We start from the raw sequence: 23,332 nt of genomic DNA, 5'->3' as shown, positions 1-23,332 counted from the left end.
CAAAGGGGGGCAAGCTAGGGCCCAGTGACCAAGCCCCGCCCATTCCCCAGCCTAGAGGGCCAAGAACCCTAGGGTAGCGGCAGTCATTCCTGCCTCCCACAAACACTCAGAAGCCCTTGTGTTCCCAGCCAAGGTTGGGATCAGGCCCAAGAAGGGACATCCCTCTCCTAAGGGACAGTTTTTGGCTAGGAGAGCTAGAGGAGGGAGCTGTTCCTATGGAGATAGGCTGAGCAGTGGGGGAGGAAGGAAGTGAGAGGCCCGTGTCCAGCAACCTTCCTTTGCTTACACGCTCCCACGTCACTCCTGTGTTCTTTGCCACAATGATGGCTCTTGTAATCACTTTGGAAATTTGTTCCCACATCTGTACTGAACAAGCCGCTGTGGAGGAGCCAGGGTGATACAGAAAGCGAACTGCCTGTCTTGTTTTCACAACATAAGCCTCCCATTTCAACCCGGGTGCTGGCCTGTGGACGGTGCACTTCAGTGGTGAGACCTTTGTCTGACAACACTGTCAGCTTGGTGCTCCTGGCCTGTGAAGCTTCAGCTCCTCGTGGGTAGCCAGGGTACAGCACCTCAGAGACTCTGGGACAGCCGTCTGGAAGGCTGTGGGAGGCATGTGTAGGGTTTCAGCCTGTGGCCTTGGGCGTCTTAGCCTGCCGGGTGTTGTGCTCCAGGACTGACGGGTGACGGAATGCGACCACCAACCGCAGTGCTTCTGCTGCCTCATCTGGGAATGGGGACTACACAAGTGACATAGCGGGATGTGAGGGGGTCACCAGCGTGTGTGCCAAAGCTTAGTGCCCCGCGTAGACAAGGTGCTCAGAGGGTGTCACCTGCTACATGACTCTAGATACTGCGGGCCAGGACAGTTGCCAGGGTGGCCCAGCAGTGCCCATGGCTCCTGAGCTGCTTCTGGCCAAAGGCAGGCAAGGCCCCATACACACCCACCCCAGGGGACTAGCTGCTGGCCCCTGCCTCCCCACCTCCTGATATACAGCGGGCATTAGGCTGCCCAAAGGGGATACTGCATCCTTAGGAAGAAATATGTTCTCATTTTTCTTAAACACCGTTTCCACTGAGTGAAATGTTTAGAAGGGACGCGCAGGGAGAACTTTATTTCCTACCAGGGAGTTCAGAGCCACCAAGCAGAGCCCATAAAGCACCGGAGCCCGGTGGCTGACAGGCAGCCTGGCCACGAAATACATTACTCATGGGGGGTGGAGGCAGGGGGCTGCCAGGCCTGCCCAGCCCCATGGGACTGCCCCCACCCCAGCAGGATCAGCAACTCCAAGACCCAGGGCCATAAGGCAGTAGGCATCGAGTGTGTCCTATTGTGTTCAGGCTGCCCGTGAGAGAGGGGCTGGCCGGTCCAGATGAGGAGGGAACCATTCTTCTAACTGCCTTTGGTCTTCACTTCATGGTCAGGGAGGCTAGGGCACATGGGGCCCAGGTGCAGCCCTCTGAGCCCCCCTCTCTCACCAAAGCTGGCAGGAGCTCTGGCCTTCCCAGCCTTCGGAGGAGTGATGAGATTCATGCCATATCGGGCCCTTCTCCCGAGGCCCTCCCTTCATTCGATTTCTGAAGCTGACTGATTTGAATATTTATAAATATCAGTAAATTATTTATTGTAGCAATCTGCTGCACCATTTTATCCATTGCAGTTAACACTTTAGGGGGCTCCAAGTTATGGGAACAGGAAGTGAGGTTGAAGAGAAGATGGCCTAGGAGACGGAAGAAGCCCCTGCAGGGAAGCCTGGGCCGTTTCAAGCCCCAGCCTCAGTGGCTCTTGAGAGCCTGTGTTCATGCTCTGGGGTGTCTACAGCTCTAGGATCAACTTCCTTCTCCGACAAATGGGATCATCACCGTGTCTGCTTACTGTCCTTAAGGGCTTCAGTGAGTCCCTGCTTGAATGGTAGACAATTGTGCCTCTCTTTACCCAACCTCTGCCGGTTCTGCTTTTCACTTGGATGGCTGCTGCAGGCAGGGGTGGGGTGTGGGATTAGTTTCTAGCCCTCATAAGGAGAATTGGGACCCAGGGAACTTTAGAGGTGGCAACTCTAAGCCTCCTGTCTGTCCTTTTCCCCTACTTCCCTGGGCCAAATAAGTTTTCCCTGCCTTAGTATCTTGATTGAGATACCTGTTGCCCCTCTTGGGCTCAACATCCTTTTCCCAGTCCTTGCTTGTCAGGTTCTGTGCTCGGCACAGAAAGATCCCACCTTGCACTTCTACAGTGCTTCTCCAGGGAGAAATCTGGCCTAGGCTCGGAGCTCACAGTGGGCAAAGCCAGGGCATGCACTCAGGGTTCTGACCCCAAGGCCAGGCCATAGCCTATAGTGTGCACTTCCTAGTGATTGCCCTGCTGGTACAGAGGTACTGGGATCAGCCACAGGCTGCCAGGAATGGGATGAACGCTTCCAGCTCCTCTCCTTTACCTGCCTTCGCTGCCACTCCTAAGTCTGCCTGTCTCTGGGTGGGCAGAATAGGAGCCCCCTGCTTCCCACCCTCCAGTCCAAACCTGCCTCCTGGGCAGTATTGTTCCCAGAGGAAGTGTCCAGTGTAAATAGAACAGTGGGCAGGCTAGTGGCGGGAAGGAGATGAAAGGGGCAATGACAGGACCGGGGACGGATGGCTTCCTTCCATTGAGGCCTGGCCATGGCGTTTATATTTTAGGGAAGAAAGTCAGAGGAATGTTTACATGGACAGGAGTCTGGGGTCAGACCAGTGTGGGGGGGGGGGGGTTAATCTGTAGGTTCCAAGGCCTTGATGAAGGGGCTGGTTGAAGGTTCATGGGGACCGGAAGGCAGGCAGGCAGCTCAACTCTCAGCCTCATACATAAGCCCCTTCCTGCCGCCCCAGCCTCACACACGCGGGCTCTTGTCTACAAGCCTTGCCTTTGCCTGTGTCTCTCTGTCCCTGTGCCATGGGCCCAGATACCTCCTACTTCTCCACCTCCACCCTTGGGACCATCCGTAGAGTCAGGGGGAGGGCAACATCTGGAAGGCAGGTGGTCTGGGGCAGAGCAGCAGCTGGAGGGCAGGTGTAGAGGGAGTTGGCTAGAGCAAAGGGGCCTGGGGTGGGGGTGGGCCCTGAGCGCACAGCTGCACCACAGCTGGTGGGGGCCCAGGCAGAGACTCGGCATGAAGCCGAGATAGAGAGAGGGTGGGTTGTGCCGGGTGGGCCGAAGTTCAGGGAGGCTCCAGGATGGGTGGAGACCCGAGGAGGGGCTGTTGCCAGCAGCAAGTGCAGCCCTGAGAGCTTGTGCTTCCCTCTTCCTTGGGATAAATATTTATAGATTCATTTGCCGTCTGCCATACACACTTGGCTGCTTAGCTCCTGGTAAAAATAGTGCAGGCTCCTCCACTCCGCCTGCCTCTTCCCATCCAAGACAGGGGACAGAGGGGCCCAGGTGAGGCCTGCTACCCTGTGGAGAACAATGCCCTATCATAGAGCCTGGTGGCATGCCCAGAGGCTGAGTGGGGCGGGGCGTGACCGTGAGCCCTGTCACTGAGCTTCAGGAAGGACCCACGGGTGGTGTTCTGGATCTCTGTTGGACAGCACAGACCTGGTGCTGTGAGCAAACATGAATGGAGTGGGCACTGGCTTGGCAGGAGCCAAAGACCCCGAAACTGTCACCTCTGAACAAGGAATACGGGAATGAGCAGACCTTTCCATAGCATGGAATAGGCTGGCATTACCCTGTCCCTTCTGGACCAAGCAGAGCCATATGTATCAGCAGCCGGTGGCAAGGCAAGGAGCTGGGGCTACGGGGCATTTGAAGGGGTGGTTAATCCACACGTACAAGTCAAAGCAGTTATCTTTGTGTGGCATGAGGCCTCTAGGCAGACACTGACGTAGCCACAGGTGGGCTCACGGGGTACAGGTTCTCGAAGTATTTGATTATCGTGGGTCACAGCCCTGAGCAGAGCCTCTTGCCTAGCCTTCTGACCTATGTGGGACATGCCAGATTCCCTGGAAAGAACTGTGGAGAGTAGATGGGGTCCCTATGTGCAGAGGTATTGTGAGTAGAGACCCTTTCGTATGAGCACTGGCCTGTGTCTGGCCACACCACAAGGTCTGGCACAGGGTAGGACCTCACTGCCTGCGTGGTGGACAGCTGACTGATGGATGTGTGCGCTTACGATGTGTATGTGTATCTGCACTTGTCTGTCTTTCTGGCCCATGTGCTCCTGAGACCCTGGGAGGCCTAGCGAGGGCAGAGGGCAGGCTAAGCGGTGCAGGGGGATGGCCAATACTCTAGTAGCCATCCGGTCTCTCAGGCTGCTCAGTGGCTATCGTCAGAGATGAAGCATAGGACCTGTAGCTTCCACTGGCCCCGTATGTCCTCACTAAGGTCCCAGCATGTCTACTGGGTTCAGAAGTAGGCTTCCAGGGCTACGAGAGCTGAAGGGAAGAAGGGGGTCCTAAGACAAGAAGAGTGGCCACTGAAGGGTTATGAGGAGCTGTGTCCGGGTAACCCTGACTGAGGTTTGTGGGAAGCAAGCAGCAATAGGAAATGACCAGACTTCACGTGGGGTTGGAGATGTGGAGAGCAGAGAAGAATGATGGGAGGGGAGACCTTGGAGAGGTCCCGAGTGACCAAGGGGAAGAGCCCTGCCGTACAGTGAGTAGAAATAGGAACCAGGGACGGGGGGCAGAGCCAGAGCCCTGACCTGGCAGAAGATCTGCCAGAGAATAAGGTGCTCAAGTGGGGAAGGTGCCAGCCAATTGCTGCTGGGTCAGCAAGGCAGGAGGTTGGCACAGGTTGGAAGCTGGCTGCGGCTGACTCTTCCCCAGGGACCCGTGGTGAGGTGGAACAGTCAGAGACACAGCCAAGCTGCCAGCAGCGCAATACTGGCCCTTGCCAGCTTTGCCTCATACCAACCCCTTCACCTGCCCGTGCCTTCATTTCCTGTGTTAAATAAAGGACATGTCACCTCACAGAGGGGCTATTTCAGGCCAGGCAAGCCTAGGAAATTCTTTCACGAATCGGGTGCTGGAACTCTTGTGTTCGGAGAGTCATTCGTCCCTTTATCCTGAACCACCTACCTCATGTCGGCTGCTGTGTTCAGTTGTGTGGGTAGGGCAGCTGCGAGTCCAGCCCTGGGACACTCCGGCTAACACAGGAGATAGGCACAGGCCAGGTGGCGCAGGCAGTTTGACAGAACTGTGGTCAGTCGAGGGGGGATGGAGAACTACTTTGGGGTGGCTGTGCTTGGTGTACAGGCCTCTCACCTCTGTGCCCCCTTCCATCCCTGCAGCTGAAGGCACCCGGTGCACCGACCCACCCGCAGGCAAGCCTCCAATGGCAGCCAAGCGCAAAGGCGGCCTGAAGCTCAACGCCATCTGCGCCAAGCTGAGCCGACAGGTGGTCGTGGAGAAGGGAGCAGAGGCTGGCTCCCAAGCTGAAGGTAGCCCACTACGTCCCCGGGACAAAGAGCGCAGTGGCCCCGAGTCTGGAGTTCCCCGGGCTCCCCGGAGTGAAGAAGACAAGAGGCGGGCAGTGATCGAGAAATGGGTCAATGGGGAATACAGCGAAGAGCCTGCACCCACACCAGTGTTGGGGCGCATTGCCCGTGAGGGCCTGGAGCTGCCCCCAGAGGGCGTCTACATGGTCCAGCCGCAGGGCTGCAGTGATGAGGAAGACCACGCAGAGGAGCCCTCGAAGGACAGCGGTATACTGGAGGAGAAGGACTCAGATGGTGCGGCTGCAAAAGACGACAGCGGCCCGAGCGCCAAGCAGGCTTCAGGTGTGTGGCTGGCCATGGGAGAAGGGAGGATGAAGGCCAGAGAGGCCCAGCAAGCCAAGGTGGTGTATCCAGGGAATTCCTCCTTGTTCATCTAGACACCAGTACCTTATCCAACCCAGCAAGAATTGGAGGGACGGGCTGGGGGAGAGGCAGAATGGAATTGGCAGCTTCCTGAGTGTGAACAGGCCTTGGGGAGCTGCTAGCAGTGGGGCTTTGAGAGGATGGGGGCCAGGCAGGCATGTGCACCGATAGACTCAATAGATGAGTGAGCCCAAGGTGGGCACGTAAGTGGCGGCACATACCTGCACAGGGATGAGCCTGTCTGGGCCCACGGTGTGGGGAGCGATGGGGCTGTGTCAGTGGTGCCGTGAACAGCACAAGTGCTCATCTCTCAGTCTTCTCTTGGTAACTTAATGAGATGTCTAGAAAAGGCTTTGAGCTCCCACCCCACTCCATCTCCTTCCCTGGGTCCCATCCTGCCCTCTGAAGCAGAATGTCTCAGAGCCACAAGCCTGGCTCAGCCCAGCCAAAACATACAGCTGCCCTGGACATGCTCCCCTGACTGACCTGTTTCCCACAAGGCAGCAGGGGCCTGGCTTCATCAGTGTCTCCTTGTCCTTAGGACACAGCCGCCTTCCCTGCTTCTGCTCCAGGGGAGGGCTGGCCTTTCAGACAGGAGAGGGGTCTCCTCCTGGATTGGAGCCCTGGGACCTGGGGCCTTGGCTCTAGTCCCCAGTCTCCTTCCTAGGCTTATTCCTAGAGCCCTGTGCCTCCCCTGCCTGCTCCCCTGTCCCCTTCCCCCTGCAGCGAGGGGCGCATCTCCTCCCTGTGCGGGGAGCCCTGCTCAGCCACATAATTATGCATATAAGATATAAACAGAGCTGTTTAATTATCCTTCGCCACATCAGTGACAGAGTAATTAACAAACATTGCAAGATCAATGAGGAAAAGTGTGACCTTCAGTTTCCTCTGATAGGAAAAGCCCTTGCTGTTGCCAGACACAAGGTGATTGTGCTGGGCCTGAGGAGAGGAGAGGGGGAGCAGCAAGGGCTGCTGTCCCTCAACACCCTCCTCCCACACTCTGCCCCACCCATGGCCAGGGCCATCAGGTAGTACCCTCGGCCTTCTTCCCCTCCTCCCAGGACCTGGGAACTGTGCAGGCAGAAGTAGGGGTGTGGACTCCTGTGATTGCCGCCCCCAGGCCTCTGACCTGGCCCCCTCTCAATCCTGAGTTTTTAACCCAAGTCTCATCTGCCCACCATGGGATTGGCTCCCCAGGACTTTGGTTGTCTGTGGGACCCCCACTGGCCCCCTCGCTGTTCAATGCTGCCTGCCCTTCAGAGCCTTCTGTTTCTCTGCCATATATAGTGAGGCCTCAGCTGCCTCTAGCTATTTTTAGCCTTTTCCCTGGTCCCTGAACCACTTCATCCAGCGATCAGAGCCCACTCCCAGGCCAGCCCCCAACCTGTGTGTCTGGAGCTTGGGTTTGCGCTGACCCATCAACTTGCCAAGGCAATTGACTCTAAGCTCCTTGAGTTACTCTGGGTGTCAGGGGAATGTCTGAGTGTCCTCTTCTGTGTCTAGTGGGGTCCCACTGCCCCCCATGATGGTTCAGAGCCCCTCCTTTCACATCCTGCTGGGATGTCTCTCCTGCTAGGGTACGCTGCTCCATCAGCTCCACTTCTGGTTTCTGGGGAGCTCTGAGACTCCTAGAGCTGGTAGGGTTGGAGGGAGCCAGGTGCCCCCTCTGGTCATACCTTCCATTGGCTGTGTTCTCAGGGACTCTAACCCGGGCCCTGGTTTCTTTGAATGTGCTCAGGTGGGGAGAGCATAAAAGAAGGTAAAACATGGGAGTCTCTGGGCTGTTCCATGTCTCTTTCCTGTGTGTGCCCGACCTGGATGCTGGAATAGCCCACAGTAGGTGCACAGCAGGAGTTGGGTGGAGAAATGAATGAGCTTGTGTACAATGGGGACTGTGCTGCGGTGACAGACAGTATGTGGCAAAGGTAAAATGAGGGACTCATTTCCTCCAACCCTGCTGAGGCTTTTCCCAGGGCCCTGGGTGTGGGGGTTGGGGGACTGTGTGTGTATCTGTAGAATTGGAGATATGAATTTAGTGTGTAGATAAATATGGGCACATTATTATGGGTATGTGTGTAAGTGGAGTATATGAGAGACTGTGTCTGTGAATGTATATGTGTATGTGTGTCCTTATGTGAGGGAGAGAGAGACAGGGAGGGAGACAGGAAGGGGGTAGTTCTCAGAGTGTTAGATATGGATGGTGAGGAGGATGGACACTCTTTCCTCAGTCCTGTTACCTTGGATCCAGCAGGGCTCTTATTGTCAGTCTCCCCGGTGAGCCACCCTTATATGTGAGCAGAAGAGCTGCAAGGTGGCCAGGAGGCTTGAAGGACTTGTCTTTGATGCAGATTCTGGCTGGAGTGGGGTGGTGGGCACTGATTTAGTCTGAGTGGGCACGTTGACATAGTCCCTGCCTCTGCTCAGCGCTGTTACTGGGGGAAAGTTTGAGGCGGTTTAGTCAAGAGATCCAGTTCTGAGGCTTCTCAGGCCACATCCCTCATCTGCCCAAGAGGTGCATTGAGACATTAAGTATAACCCTCCAGCCAGGCAGACCTCAGCCACACACTCACAGTGGCTCCCTCTACTTTGGGGTCCCTCTTATCTGTCTAGTCAGTGGTCCCCAACCCTACCTGTTCTGTTCCTCGTAACCCCTACCTCAGGAGGCAGGTTGGGATCTTGCCTTAACTTCCAGTAAAATGGCTTCTCTTTCATATTAGGCCAAGGCAAGAGAGTGGAGACATTTATGAAACTTTGTTTAATGTACTGAAAAGCCATCGGCCAGAACATTTAGGAAATTGATTTTCCTGGCATTGATGAACTCGTTTTATTTTACCCCAGTATTAATTACTTTTTTTTAAAACAAATTAATTTAAGAGTCGTAAAACCTAACAAGTGAGCCAAATGTCCATAGATCATGTCCTGCTCCGCCCCTCCCTGTACTGGTCCCCTCCCTCCTTGGGCGGGGGCTCAAGGTAGAGAGGCTTCTCGTCTCTATTCTCCCCTGCTCCCTCCCAGAAATGACACACACCCCCTCTTTTCCCCGTAGGAGAAACCTCCTCTCTGAGGGACTACGCCGCCTCCACCATGACCGAGTTTCTGGGCATGTTCGGCTATGACGACCAGAACACTCGGGATGAGCTGGCCAGGAAGCTGAGCTTCGAGAAGCTGCATGCAGGCTCCACCCCCGAGGCGGCTGCCTCTTCCATGTTGCCCACCTCTGAGGATACCCTCAGCAAGCGGGCACGCTTCTCCAAATACGAGGAATACATCCGTAAACTCAAGGCTGGCGAGCAACTTCCCTGGCCAGCCCATGGCAGCAAGGCCGAGGACCGGGCAGGCAAGGAGGTGGTTGGCCCGTTGCCCAGCCTACGGCTACCCAGCAACACCACCCACCTGGAAACCAAGGCCACCATCTTGCCACTGCCCTCACACAGCAGTGTCCAGATGCAGAACTTGGTAGCCCGTGCTTCCAAGTATGACTTCTTCATCCACAAACTGAAGACGGGTGAGAACCTGAGGCCTCAGAACGGAAGCACATACAAGAAACCATCCAAGTATGACCTGGAAAACGTCAAGTACCTGCACCTCTTCAAGCCCGGGGAGGGCAGCCCTGATATGGGCGGGGCCATTGCCTTCAAGACAGGCAAGGTGGGGCGCCCCTCCAAGTACGACGTTCGGGGCATCCAGAAACCAGGCCCTACCAAGGTTCCGCCCACCCCCAGCCTGGTTTCTACACCCCTCGCCAGTGTGCCCAGCGCCCCCAGTGCCCCTGGGCCAGGACCTGAGCCACCTGCCTCCCTGTCCTTCAACACTCCCGAGTACCTGAAGTCAACCTTTTCCAAAACAGACTCCATCACCACAGGAACCGTCTCTACTGTCAAGTAAGGATCCCTCCCCTCCCCGGTCCCCACTGCCTCCATGACCCTTGGGGCCGGACTGGATAGGGAGGTCTCCCTCCTTCCCTGCAAAGCTTACTGTGGTGGGCACAGCCACCTGTGCAGCTCAGATTTCCTTGCATGTATGCATGCACGCACACACACACACACACACACACACACACACACACGCATGCATAACAACATTGCTCTTGTGCCCTCATTCAGTGCTCTTGCGCTGACCTTTGACCTGCATATGACACATCTGCCGTGTACCCTTACATTGTCACACACCCTCTGTGCGTTCCTCACTTACTAGCCTCCTTTGCCATGACCTGTTCCCTCTGCCACAAGGGCTGCATGCAGGCTGCAGTTGGTGGAAACCACTCACTCTGGGGTGGAGGTGGGGACTGGGGTCCAGGGGCTGGCCTTGGCTTCTGCTTCAGAGCCTGGTCCGTGGAAAAGACAGGAAGTTAGGTGGGGGTTAGGTGGGACTCGTAACCCAGGGATAGAGGACTAGCCTGGACGATAAAACAATGGGTCTTGTAAGGCCAAATGATACCCTTCCTTCAAGCTATTTCCTCTGCTGTAGCAGTGTGGGGCCTATGGGTCCTGGAGGCTGTGAACCGGGCAGATCTTGTCTGTAGCCTTTGGTTTGAGGGTGGGCAAGGGGTATCACTCTGCACCTGTGTCTGGTACTGTCCTCCTCCTCTGTTCCCTCTCTCCTCGACTGTTACCCCACTTGTTTTCATTGTTTTCTGGGTGCCTCAGGCCCTGGCTTCCCTCCAGGCTAACTGCAGGCCTGGCTAGGCCCTGCAACCCCACCTGCTCGGGGTAGCGCACTCCTGTCAGTGGTGGGCTAACCGAGCTGCTCTGGGCTTCTACCAACACACCTTTTCAGTACCACCTTGAGTGCCTCAGAATGATACAGGGCCCAGGAGAGAGGAACCAGGGCCCAGGGCAGGGAGCTGCCATCAAATGCTCCTGGGGCCTGAGGCCACCCCCATCCGCTAATCGGCTGTGCCCTGTGTGTCTTACCAGAAACGGATTGCCCACAGATAAACCAGCTGTCACCGAAGATGTAAACATTTACCAGAAATATATTGCCAGGTAGGCCCCTGGGGAGGAGCCTGTGGACAGAGGTGGGGCGGGGGGAGCCAGGAATGCCCAAGGACTGTGGGACCACTTATGTATTAGCTCATCCCTAAAGCCAGGAGGCTGCCTTATCCACATCTCCTTTCTCTCTGTCTCTAACCTCTCAAGAGAGGCTGCTCCGGGGTCTACCTTAGACCCTCCCTTTTGTGGTAGTGTAGGCCACACAGTCCTTAGGCAACTTATAAGCCAAGTAGGGTTGTGGGAAAAGACTTGTGCCAGGCCTGCCACAGGTGAGTAGGGGGCCCCTGTGCAGCTGACCTGGGTCCTGCCTTCATGTGGAGCCTTGGATAGAGTGCGGACTCCGGGAGAGCTACTGGGGTTGAGGGAAACAGGCAGCCATTCTCCTCCTGCCACGGCCTGCTGGGATCCCGGGACTGGGGCTGGGGGGACACTCTGATGAAGCCAGACATAAGATTCATCCCGAAGGAGGCAGGGTTGGCGATGAAGATCCATCTCCACACAGTCCCCAAATTGAGGCTCTTGAGGGACTGGTGGCAGGGGTCGTGCCCTGGCGGCATCTGTCTTCCTCTGGTCTTCCATGTTCTTCTTCACCCTCTACTCTTTATTGTTATCACCGTCATCACTATTAGTGCCTCGGCAGATGGCCCTTTTGGCAGCTCCCATTGAAGTACTTACTGCTGGTGGCTTTCCCTGTACAGTGGGGCTCCCCACCCCCTCATAGAGTGCGTCACCCATGGAAGGGAACGGGCTTGCTGAGTGAACTGCCTTTCCCAGGGCCGTCATGGCTGGCTTTCCCCAGAGTGGCTGGCCCTGTCTGCCCACACCCTAGCACGTCCAGCCCCAGAGAAGGGTCATCCAGTGGCCGGCAGTCCAGGCCTTCTGGCCGTGCGCTTGGCTGGAAAGTGAGCTCTCTGCCGCGGGAAGCCAGACAGATGCTGGGCTTTAAAAATTCATAACTCTGGACTGTTTCAAGTGTCAGGAAAAGCCCAGAACAGAGAGAGAGAGAGAGAGAGCCTTCAACACCTCTTAGAACATCCCAGGGTTGACTCAGCCAGGGTCAGAGCTGGCGTGGTGGCGGGGAGGGCTGGTCAGGCTACTGCTTGCCAAAGCGTGGGGCTGTAGGTCCCCTCTCTGCTCTGTCTTACTCTGACCTGAGTTCCGACCTCTGCTCCATCTGGCGCTGCCTTCCAGGCAAGTTGCTGGCAGTTAGACAACTTGGTAGGCCTGGGAGTCCTGACAGGGTCCAGTTACTGCCTCTGCTTTCCCATACTCTGGCACTTCACCCTTGTCCCTCTGTCTTCCCACCCAGGCCCTCTAAACCCCAGGACATCTTCGGGGTCTAGGCAGAAACAGCTTTTCAGACCTGGGTTCTAGGAGAGGCCTTTCAGGGATGGATTGGCATCCTGAGGTGGGTCTGACCCTCTCACTTCTCTTCAGGTTCTCAGGGAGTCAACACTGTGGCCATATTCATTGCGCCTACCAGTACCGAGAGCACTATCACTGCCTGGACCCAGAGTGCAACTACCAGGTACGGGCCGCATGCCACTCACGCACCAGCGTGGACTCTTGCTGGAAGTAGGCGGGGGCGGAAGGGTCCTCCACAAGCCGTCTGGATTTCACAGGGGTAGACAGGAGAGCACAGACCAGCAGTCTGCATCCCCAGGCTCCCGAGCCCCTTAGTTAACTGTCTTTCCAGGCCTTTCAAGGGTTGGTCTTACTGCTTCATTTTCAAGACGAAACGCCGAGATCACATGCTCAGGGCTGCTGGCAAGTGCAGAGCTGGTGAAGAGGTAGCGCTAGGGCCATCTGCACAGGCTGCGCCCTCTGTCCTGCCTGGTGCGCCTGCACACTGAGCACTAGGTAGAGCCCTGGCCTTCAAGGCTAGCCCAGTGCACCTCTACGCTCCTGGGTGTGGCTATTGGGAGAGGTCAGGGAAGGAGTTCCCGAGACTTTGGAATCATTCCCACCAAGGGCCAGTATGCCGGGAACTGGCTGGGCAGTCTGGGCTGCCTTGACCCTAAGCAGGGTTATTTATAGGGTGACCCGAGGGCCTTGGGGCCAGCCCTGGTCCAAGCACTCTTGGCACATGGACTGGGGGCACAGGCTTCTGCCAACTTGGTGCTCTTTCCTGGCAGAGGTTCACAAGTAAGCAGGACGTGATCCGACATTACAACATGCACAAGAAGCGCGACAACTCCCTGCAGCACGGCTTCATGCGCTTCAGCCCGCTGGATGACTGCAGTGTCTACTACCACGGCTGCCACCTCAATGGGAAGAGTACCCACTACCACTGCATGCAGGTGCCTGCTGCTTCTGGAACCAGGGACGGGACCGCCCCAGTGGTCAGGGGCCTCATTGGCCAGGACCCTCCTTTTCTCCCGGTCCAGGAGAGGGGTGCCTGGCGAGTAGAGTCCCAGAAGCTCAGATATCGGCCGTGTCTGGTGGCCAGGGTGGGGCCTTCCCTGTTGCCATACTTGGTGTGGGGGAAATTCAGTGAGCTGTTTATACAGACCGACATTTTTTGGGCTTTAACACCAAGAGCAGCATTGCAAATGATTCCTGCAGAGGTTTTTGTTTAATTCTTTGTTTTAATGCCACACTGAGTCTGGGCTTTTTCAAGGTGTCAAGGCCAGGAGGAGCGACTTTGGGTTGCAAATAGCAGCCTGCATGCCTCCCCCGTATTTGTCAGGGGTTGTTAAGGCCTCTGTGTAACAACCTGGTGTGAGGAGAGGGGGGCCACCCTCTGGGCCTGAGATGGTGCAGACACTGGCACAGGCCAGCCTTCAAGGGTGTTCAGAGACACTGCTTTTTACTCAATATGGCAACATTGCCTGCCTGGCCCAGCTGCAGTGGGTGGGAGGGCCCCGTGCCCAGGAGCCATCCACTAAGGAAGTCCCATAGCTAAAGGTGACCTCCAGGGTCCAGCCCTTGTCCAATCTTAAAACTCTAGAGACAGAGCCACCAACTAGGACCCCAAACCTAATTTCTCCAGAAGGTGGGACCCTCATCTGGGCCAGAAAGTATATTGAATCCAAAGACAGCCCGATACTCTGAAGACAGATCCCGGTCACTCCTGGGGAATGCTGGAGGGTCACTGGAGGGTTGTTTTTGGCTTCAGAACCTGGGTTTACCTAAGAAGTTTGAGGTTTGGAGGTGCTGCGCTCGCTTGAGCAGAGCCACGTGGCTGTGGCTTCAGCCACCACGCTGAGCTCAGTTGTCCTGGGAAGACCGGGCTTGCATCCTCTAACCCTGTTCCTATGTAGGTGGGATGCAACAAGGTGTACACAAGCACCTCAGATGTGATGACCCACGAGAACTTCCACAAGAAGAACACCCAGCTCATCAATGATGGCTTCCAGCGCTTCCGAGCCACCGAGGACTGCGGCACAGCTGACTGCCAGTTCTATGGGCAGAAGACCACGCACTTCCACTGCAGGTGAGTGACTGGCCCACCGGGGGCCGGAAGAGGAGACACAAGCAGGGATACAGGCCATGGATCGCCAGGGCCCGGCTCCTCCTGGGAGTGGAGGCTGAAGTTCCTCCCAGAGCGTGGAACAATCAGGGCAGGGCCTCCCTTGGTTCCACGAGACCCTGTGTCAGTCTCCTCGTGTCCCATGCAGGCGCCCCGGCTGCACATTCACCTTCAAGAACAAGTGTGACATCGAGAAGCACAAGAGCTACCACATCAAGGACGACGCCTACGCCAAGGACGGCTTCAAGAAGTTCTACAAGTACGAGGAGTGCAAGTACGAGGGCTGCGTGTACAGCAAGGCCACCAACCACTTCCACTGCATCCGCGCGGGCTGCGGCTTCACCTTCACCTCCACCAGCCAGATGACCTCACACAAGCGCAAGCACGAGCGCCGACACATCCGCTCCTCGGGCGCCTTGGGGCTGCCAGCCTCGCTGCTGGGCACCAAGGACACGGAACACGAGGAATCCAGCAACGACGACCTCGTGGACTTCTCTGCCCTGAGCAGCAAGAACTCCAGCCTGAGCGCCTCCCCCACCAGTCAGCAATCTTCGGCGTCCCTGGCCGCCGCGGCGAGTGCCACCACCACCGAGGCTGTACCCAGCGCCGCCGCCAAGCCTCCCAATAGCAAGATGGCCGGCCTGCTGCCCCAGGGCCTGTCTGGTTCCATTCCCTTAGCATTGGCCCTCTCCAACTCAGGCCTCCCCACAACTGCACCCTACTTCCCTCTCCTTCCTGGCCGTGGGAGCGCCTCACTGCCTGTGGGATCTCCAGGGCTCCTGGGCGCCATGCCCTCTGTGGCCACAGCGTCAGCAACCCCTGACGTGCCAGCTCTGGTGGCTTCTGGAGCTGGAGACTCGGCCCCTGTGGCTGCCACCTCTCTCCCGGTGCCCCCTGCCTCCATCATGGAAAGGATCTCTGCGAGCAAAGGCCTCATCTCACCCATGATGGCTAGACTGGCTGCGGCCGCCCTCAAGCCCTCTGCCACCTTTGACCCAGGTGAGCAGGCTGGGCCCTGCCCGGTGGACAGGCACACTTGGAGACTGGCAAGCCCCAGTACTCAGACTGAAGAGCATAGGGGAGGCTGGGAAGGATGTCGGCCAGGTCCATGCACCTGCGCCTCCCACCCAGCAGCGCTTTCCCTTTGCCTGGTCTCTGTCTTCGTCCTCTTGATTTTCTCTTTGGGAGTCCCTCATTTTGGCCACACAACCAGGGACTTTGTGCCTTCGCTTTTCTATATGCAGAGCTGGTCAATAGTCCCTGTCTCTGCACGCTAGGGTGCCCTACCGGCTCTGTCACCAATGAGTCCCTGAGCAGAGCTACCCCAGGCTCCCTCTTCTCTTGGTCTCCTCTAGCTGGCACAGTGGAACATGAGCCCAGGGGATGGGTATTCGCATTCCAGACCTAGACAGCCGCCCCAGGCCAGATGACACTCTGCCTTCTCCCTTGTCCCCCTTTCTCTGACTCCTCACTCCTTTCCTTCCTTTTCTTTGGAAGGCTGTTTTTATTTTTATTTTTGTTGTTGGTGTGTACCCTGCCCCTCCCCCTCAGAGGGTACCCAGTGCTGTTTGGATTCCTGGAAAGAGTTCAGCTCCCATCTGGGATACGGCTGCTTGCACTGCGTCCACAACCCCTAGTGCTTGCCCAGCCACAACCTGCTGGCTGCTTACAGAGCTGGATGCTGAGGACAGACAGAGCCTCACTCTGTGGAGCTGTCGGGACAGGGGCAGATCTGCCCCCAGGCATAAACTCAGCAGCCTGACTGTCCAGTCTTCACACTCTGCTCCCATCCAAAACCATTTCAGAATCAGCCAAGGTTGAGGGTCCCTTCCCCACAAGTGAGGCTCCGATCCGGTCTCTTGAGGATGTTAGTTGGGGACGGGACCTGGGCTTTCGCTCTGGAACCTAGGGAGCTACTGTAGTGTGGACTCCCAAGGACTGGAAGTTTTCTCGATTCCCAGTGAGAGGCTATTCACAGTCCAGTCTAGAGCCCCTGTCTTCCTCTCCAGTGTGGGAGGAGTCTTGCTGTAGCTACATTCCTCCAGCCAGGGGCCTGCAGGTAGGGCCACAGGAAACTGTTATCGGACGTCCAGGTCACCTCTTTTTCCCTAGAAAAATTGCTCCCCCTCATCCCCCAAAAGGAAAGGTCAGATAAAGGGGAGGGAAGCTGTTTCCCCTTATTTTTAATAAAATGTCACTCGCTGTCTGTGGAGCAGCTTCTCTGTAAACTGCAATGCCTTGGGGCAAATGAATATTTCAGGCACTTGGGGATCGTGGAGCAAGGCTCACTGGACACTGTCCTGTCAGCAACTTCCCTTGCCCCTGCCCCGCCAGCCTCTCATGGCCTCTTCCCACCAAGCTCCCCCTTATCCCTAGCCAGGCAGGCATCCAGGGAGGGCCTGGAGTGTCTGCCCTGGACAGCTTGACAGACTGACGAGGTCACGTAGATTGAACCACCCTGATTGGCTGTCAGCCTCGATAGCCCTGACACAGCAGATGCCCTCCTCGGGCATGCTCAGTGCAGACAGGGTTGTCGCCTCGGCAACAGTGGGCAGGGACTACAGAGGGGCCGCTCCCAGTCCAGAGCTGCCACTTTCCCTCAGCATTAACAGAGTCTTTAATAAAAGCTCAAGCGGCAGCCCCACAAATCGACTATGACAGTTGGCGGAGGAAATGAAGGGCCCCTATCCCCGCCCAGGCCCCCTCCTCAGCCTCCCATCTTCCTCCTCCAGGAGGCCCTAAGCCAGGACAACTTTGACATAATTTTGCAATAATTATCACTTGAAGAATTGCCACACAGGGATACACGTCGCAAGTGATCACGTCAGTGGAAAGAATCGCTGACCAGCCGCTAGTTCTCCCGGGGGTCCCCCCTGCCTACTTGGCCCCACGACCCTTCCTTTGGGGCAAGGGAGTGGGGGCACCAGAGTTTGTGTCTATGTGAAACCTGAGCCCCTCTGATCCCATCTTCCCTCCCCTCCCCTGCAGGAAGTGGGCAGCAGCCCACCCCCAGCAAGTTCCCCCAGGGCCAGGTGAAGCAGGAACCTGGTGACAGTGCTGGCACCCCAGGCCCCCACGAGGCCTCCCAAGACCGCAGTCTAGACCTGACTGTGAAGGAGCCCAGGTGAGGCAAGGCCAGAGAAGCCCTGCTGGTCTGGGCCTGTATTCTCAGCTAGCCTTGGGGACCTGGGCTCACCCTGTCCAGGGTTCACGCTGCCATTGAGCCTGGGCCGGCTGACTGGGAGGGAAGGGCCTCTGGGCCTGGACCCATGGATGTCTGAGTTGAAGCCCCTTGGTTTGTGTGTTCTAGTAATGAATCAAATGGCCATGCAGTCCCGGCAAATTCATCTCTTTTATCCTCGCTTATGAATAAGGTAAGAACCATCCATCACACGCCTCCCATTCCCCCACCCAGAGAAATTAAAGCCGTGCTGGGGGGCTGGGGGGATGTGTTTGTTTTTTAATGTTTTCCCTCTAATAAGATGAGTTTGTACCATTTAAATTTTGAGGCCATTTTTCATCGAATATAATTTCGGAGCCACTGCCTACAAATTAATTTAATGAACTGGCTGAAGAAATATATTTCAGCCCCTGACACCTTCTTTTCCCTTCGGATGGAGGGCTCCAAAAGCTTTTCCGGAACCCTCTAACTTCTCTGGCCCTCGGTTATTAATGTTATTTATTTATTTTATGTATTTTTGTTTGTTTAAAAAGGGGGTGGGGGAGGGGAGATCAAAGTGGAAGCAAAGCATCAATTTCCACTTTTCGGCTTGAGTAATGGTCTCGGACGCCTTCCGGAGAGGTCGCTCCAGAACATTTATTTTAAATAATGCAGGGTCTTTGTAAATTATACATCATCTCAAATATATTTCCCCCTTCACATGATAAATTTGACTGCAGCAAGATTAATTTGGTTACTGTACACAAGTGACTGGGTTGAAGAGGGAGCTGGGTCTGGGCTGGACCTCATGCGGTGGGTGGGTTCCAGCTGGGCACCGTCGGGGCAGCAGCACCAGCTTTGATGCCCTGCTGCCTGCCCTCTTCTGGTTGCTCCTTTGCTGTCCTTTGCCCTCCTCTAGTCACTGCCCCTGCTCCCTCACATTCCTTCCTCAGAAGCCTACAGGTTCCCTCCCACTTTAACAGCAGCAGCAAACCTGCTTGCTCTTACCCCACGAGTCTGCCTTACCCTCTTATGGGTGGCTTTTGTTTCTAAGAAACTCGTAGCCTCCCCCTCCCCATGCCAATCCCTCCTCCTGCATTTCTTTTGAATACCATCTGGAAGGAGAATAACCAGGGAGCAGCAAAGTCTAGGGCGCGTGTAGCCTGAGCCTTGGCCTCAGCTTGAATGATGGCTCCAGCAGCAAGCTTGTCTGCTCCCCGAGGCCCTGCCTCCAGGGGACCAGAGCCACAGTCTTTCTGATGGGCCAGACTCCTCCCTAGCGAAGGCAGAAGGGGTATGTGTGTTCTCTGCTCCCAGCACACAGGGCTCAGGCACTGTCTGTCCTGGAGTCCCCCAGCTCCAAGCTCACCTCTGTCCTTACAGATGTCTCAGGGCAACCCCAGCCTCGGCAACTTGCTGAACATCAAGACAGAAGTGGAGGGGAGCCCCGCTGTGGAGCCCTCACCTTTCCTGGGCAAGGCCGTGAAGGCGCTAGTTCAGGAGAGGCTGGCGGAGCCCTGGAAGGTGTATCTCCGCAGGTGAGGGCTCTCCGGAGAGTGGGTGAGGGGGTGGGGGACGGAAGGTCTTGCTCTCGCCCACCCTGGTGGCCCGGGCCCCACCTCTGACAGAGGTCCTCCAACTGACTAGGTTTGGTACCAAGGACTTCTGTGATGCCCAGTGCGACTTCCTCCACAAGTCGCATTTCCACTGCGTGGTGGAGGAGTGTGGCGCGCTTTTCAGCACCCTGGACGGGGCCATCAAGCATGCAAAGTGAGTGAGGGTCTGGGGGTGGAGAGGGTGGGGGTGACCCTTAAAACAGCCCCATCCTCCCTGAGCTCTGGGCCTGGTTGGGGATGGAAGCAGCACAGGCCTCTAGACACCCTCTAAGCAGGCCTCAGACCTCCCAAGGAAGGGGACAGGCTTCCCTCCCTCCTGCACTCAGCCCCAGGGCTCAACTGCTGCCTGCCAGACCTAGTGGGGCCCGCAGCCCTGCACAGGTGCCAGTGAAGAGCGTTTAGAAAGGTCAGAGCCCAGCTAGAAAGGCTTGATTTGGATCCAGGGCGGGGCTCCTGGAGGAAGGCCTTTCCAGTACCACGCGAGACCGAATGAATTGCAACTACTTTGTGGTCTCTACAGAGCTAAAAGGCAATGGCAACGGACGCTGCCTGTAACGGTACTCCGTACCTCTCTAGACCCCAGACCCCATGTCAGACTTTCCTGCTGCCGCTGCGCCGGAGCCTAGCAAACGCTGAGAGTCCTCCTCCCTGGGACTCTCAGAGCAGGGACCCATCAGGCAGGCCTGTTCTCTCACACACGACACAAATCGTCGGTAGAGAGATGGGGTTAAGGTCTAGCCTAGGTTCAGAATGACAGTGGGACCCAACAATTTGTTCTCAAGCTCCTCTGCTCACGGAAGGTCATGGGAGACCTCCCAGAGTCTCTGGTGGGAATGAGGTGGGGCTGCTAGGCTCCTGAGTTGTGTTAGGGTCACATGAGGTGACAAGCATGCTTAGACAGGGAAGGGCTGATCTGGCTCTGGGGCCTCTTGATTGATGTCCTGATACACTTTCTTCTGCCTCTCTTAGCTTCCACTTCCGGACAGAGGGAGGAGCAGCAAAGGGAACTACAGAGGCTTCCTTCCCAGCCTCTGCAGCTGAGACCAAACCTCCCTTGGCGCCCTCGTCCCCGCCAGCGCCTCCTGGCACCATGGTCCCTGGATCTTCTTTGGAGGGGCCCGCTCCCAGCCCAGCCTCCGTGCCCTCCACCCCTACCCTGCTCGCCTGGAAGCAGCTGGCTTCCACCATACCCCAGATGCCTCCGATCCCCTCATCGGTGCCTCACCTGCCCACTTCGCCCCTGGCGACGACGTCTCTAGAGAGCGCCAAGCCTCAGGTCAAACCCGGGTTCCTCCAGTTCCAGGACAAGTGAGTCCCTCCGTGAGCCAGCACCTGTCCCTGTGTCTTGGGAGTGGGTGTAGCCAGGGCAACAAGGAGACCCTGCTCCTCGCCCTTCAGAGTTACACTGCAGTCCCCAGCCTCTGGGACTTAGCCATCCAGCTGTACACTTGTACTGAGCACCCAGTGGGTGGGGGATGAGCGTGTAAGTGGCCTTAACTCCAGTGGTCCAGGGGGGTCCTACAAGCACTGGCTGGGGTGAGCTAGGTACAGGGTTCCTCAGGAAATGTCCTGATCCTCAAAAAGGCTATGTTCCCTCTGGGCCACCTCGCTTCCAACTCTGTGATGCATACCCAGGTTGAGTCAGTAGGGTGTGGAAGTCATGGGTGGGAACAGGACCTAGGCCCCTCCAGACCCTCCCAGTGGTCAGGGGTGGAAGGGACCTTCTTCACTCAATGGTGGTGGCTTCTTGCGGCGAGAACGGTGACTTTGTATCATAAAGTGTGTGGCTTCCTGTTCTCAATAAAAAGTAATAAATTGGATTATTTATACCACCCGAGTAACAGCTGTCCTCCCTCTCTGAGCACCTGGGGCTGGGCCCATGGCATGGAAGGGTACAGTGCTCTTTTGTCTTTCTCCTGTCCCCTGTATCCCCCCCTCCCTTCCCTGATGTGGCGAGCTTTCTTAGTTTCCTGAACCTGGCCGGAGCACCCACCGTAGGTCCAGTCTCTGGAGACCACATCTCCCCAACTGTAGACTGGGGACTCCCAACCGTGGCTGCACCTCCCTGGCGTTCAACCCTCATAGACACTAGTGGGTGGTCCAGCTCTTCCCATCTCATGGACACTGCCGCCGGCCCTGGGCAAGAGGGCACTGTAGGCCCCAGTTGACCCTGGGATGTCCTGGCAGCTGTGAGCCTTAGCAGGCACTGACACTAGGCACATGTTACCACTTGCTCACACCCCACAGAAGTGACACTTCCTGGTAGGGCTACCCACCCATCTGCAGTCTGTCAGTCAGCCGCCTCCACGGCAGTGCCATGTCTTACCAGCCAAGCTCTTTCTGGCATCCGGCCAGGACTGGCAGCACTATCCATTACTTTTATGCCCAAGAAGTTATTGCAATCTTATCTCTAATCCTGAGGTGTGGCCTTGGAAACTACATGTCCCAGCATGCACTGCTCCGAGCACCCTACATATGGCAATCCTCATGTACCAGGCAAGAGTTCCCAAAAGGAGACAGGGATGCATGCTGGGATCTGTAGTCTCCAGCTGAATCATTCCGTTGAGCGGGAAGGTGACCCCCTGCATTCCCCTTGATTACACCCCTGGTGAGGGAACCCTAACAAACCAAGTGAGGACGTTAGCGGGAGGGCTTGGGATGCCAATGACCTTCTGGGCTGTGGTTTCCTTGTAGCGATCCATGCCTGGCGACGGACTGCAAATATGCCAGCAAGTTCCACTTCCACTGTCTCTTCGGAAACTGCAAGTACGTCTGCAAGACCTCGGGCAAGGCCGAGTCCCACTGCTTGGACCACATCAACCCCAGCAACAGCCTGGTGAACGTGCGAGATCAGTTTGCTTACTACTCTCTGCAGTGTCTCTGCCCCAACCAGGTCAGTGAGGCGGGTGGGGAAGGCCCAGGGCCCAGGCCGAGCTCCTCCTGGCAGAGGCTCCACTTTTCACACCGTTTTTAAGTTGGCCTGCAGCAGACCCTGGAAAGGACACTCACTGCCTGGCCCCAGAGCCCCTAGAGGCTCCTGGGCAGGGGTCCAGACTGATGCTCCATTGGTGAGGGTTGTCATTTCAGGCCTAACTCCCAGTGGTGACCAAATGCTATCTCGGCCACTGTGTGTCTGACATCATTCATGCTCATCCTGGAAATAGCTACGTCCCCTTTCCCCAGAGGCCTAGAATTTTAAAATAGGCTCATTGGATAAAGAAATAGAACAGTCCATGCCTAGACAGAAAGGACAGCTCGGGTTCATTTCAAAGGCTGAGTCCCAAGACTGCTGGGCTGCCTGTGTAGTCACAGGTAAGGTCCAAGTGTGCACAAAAGTTAGGATAGCTTAGTGATGTCTGCCTAGGTCTGGGCACACACAGAGAGAGGAGTGCTGGGGTAGATTAGTGATGTCTGTCTAGGTCTGGTCATACAGGGACGAACTTATAAGTAGATTAGTGATGTCTGCTCTAGGTGTGGCATTAGCAAAGAATCCCAACATCACCAGGTAGGAGGCTTTAATGAAGTCTGAGCTCGGAAGAGCACCGGTGTGAAGAACCTTCCCTGGCCCAGAGACTGCCTGCCCTGACACACGCACCCCTTGCTTGCCCATAGCACTGTGAGTTCCGGATGCGAGGACACTACCACTGCCTCCGGACGGGCTGCTACTTCGTCACCAACATCACCACCAAGCTTCCCTGGCATATAAAGAAGCATGAGAAAGCGGAGCGGCGGGCAGCCAATGGGTTCAAATACTTCACCAAACGTGAGGAGTGCGGAAGACCAGGTACCTGAGGCCAGGGCTGCCCGGGACTTCCAGCAGGTAGCACTGTGGCTCTGATGTCTGGGGTCCTGGTAGCCCGGGCCATATTCCCGGGTACTCATTTCTGCCACCACCACCTGCAACCCTTGGTCTAGGAGAGAGATCACAGATGCCATAGGCCAGGGGCTGTCAAACTGGTTGTAAAGCCTGGGAGTGCAGACATCCCAGCAAGAGGGTGAGGGTGGCTCCGAGGACTGGCCCCTCCCAGCACCCTAGGCTGCACCCCTGGCATCCAGGGCTTGGCTGTTCTTGGTTTCCTTTCCTTTGGAAGCGTGGACAGGGAAGACTGTAGCGGTCCTAGAAGCTCTTTAATTTGAGGGCTTTGTCCAAAATGAGCTGAGTCTGTTCATTTGTTCATTCATTAAAGGTATTTATTTATTTGTTTATTTATATATTTTGGTTTTTCAAGACAGAGTTTCTCTGTGTAACAGCTCTAGCAGTCTTG

At 56.4% G+C, this 23,332-nt stretch overlaps 1 protein-coding gene across 6 annotated transcripts in view; it reads left to right on the top strand.

The window, feature by feature from the left end:
• Positions 1–23,332, top strand: part of Casz1 (castor zinc finger 1) — a 146,452-nt gene that overhangs the window by 115,689 nt on the left and 7,431 nt on the right. For 5 of the 6 annotated variants that reach the window (XM_085690284.2, XM_048414881.3, XM_085690282.2 and 2 more), the window contains 14 exons: positions 5,259–5,747; positions 8,875–9,709; positions 10,745–10,813; positions 12,257–12,347; positions 12,955–13,119; positions 14,083–14,255; positions 14,440–15,290; positions 17,280–17,415; positions 17,602–17,665; positions 18,835–18,989; positions 19,099–19,221; positions 20,037–20,375; positions 21,762–21,960; positions 22,680–22,851. In XM_085690284.2, the coding sequence (XP_085546410.2) occupies positions 5,303–5,747; positions 8,875–9,709; positions 10,745–10,813; positions 12,257–12,347; positions 12,955–13,119; positions 14,083–14,255; positions 14,440–15,290; positions 17,280–17,415; positions 17,602–17,665; positions 18,835–18,989; positions 19,099–19,221; positions 20,037–20,375; positions 21,762–21,960; positions 22,680–22,851 (3,817 nt within the window). In that variant the 5' untranslated portion in view covers positions 5,259–5,302. The remainder of the gene's footprint in view (positions 1–5,258; positions 5,748–8,874; positions 9,710–10,744; positions 10,814–12,256; positions 12,348–12,954; positions 13,120–14,082; positions 14,256–14,439; positions 15,291–17,279; positions 17,416–17,601; positions 17,666–18,834; positions 18,990–19,098; positions 19,222–20,036; positions 20,376–21,761; positions 21,961–22,679; positions 22,852–23,332) is intronic. The other variant, XM_085690281.2, reaches the window with a different exon arrangement.

This window comes from Myodes glareolus, chromosome 6, assembly GCF_982192425.1.
Source record: "Myodes glareolus chromosome 6, mMyoGla1.1, whole genome shotgun sequence".
In the NCBI taxonomy this organism is placed as follows: domain Eukaryota; kingdom Metazoa; phylum Chordata; class Mammalia; order Rodentia; family Cricetidae; genus Myodes; species Myodes glareolus.
Note: the sequence above shows the minus strand (reverse complement) of the source record. Positions and strands in the feature narration are given on the sequence as shown.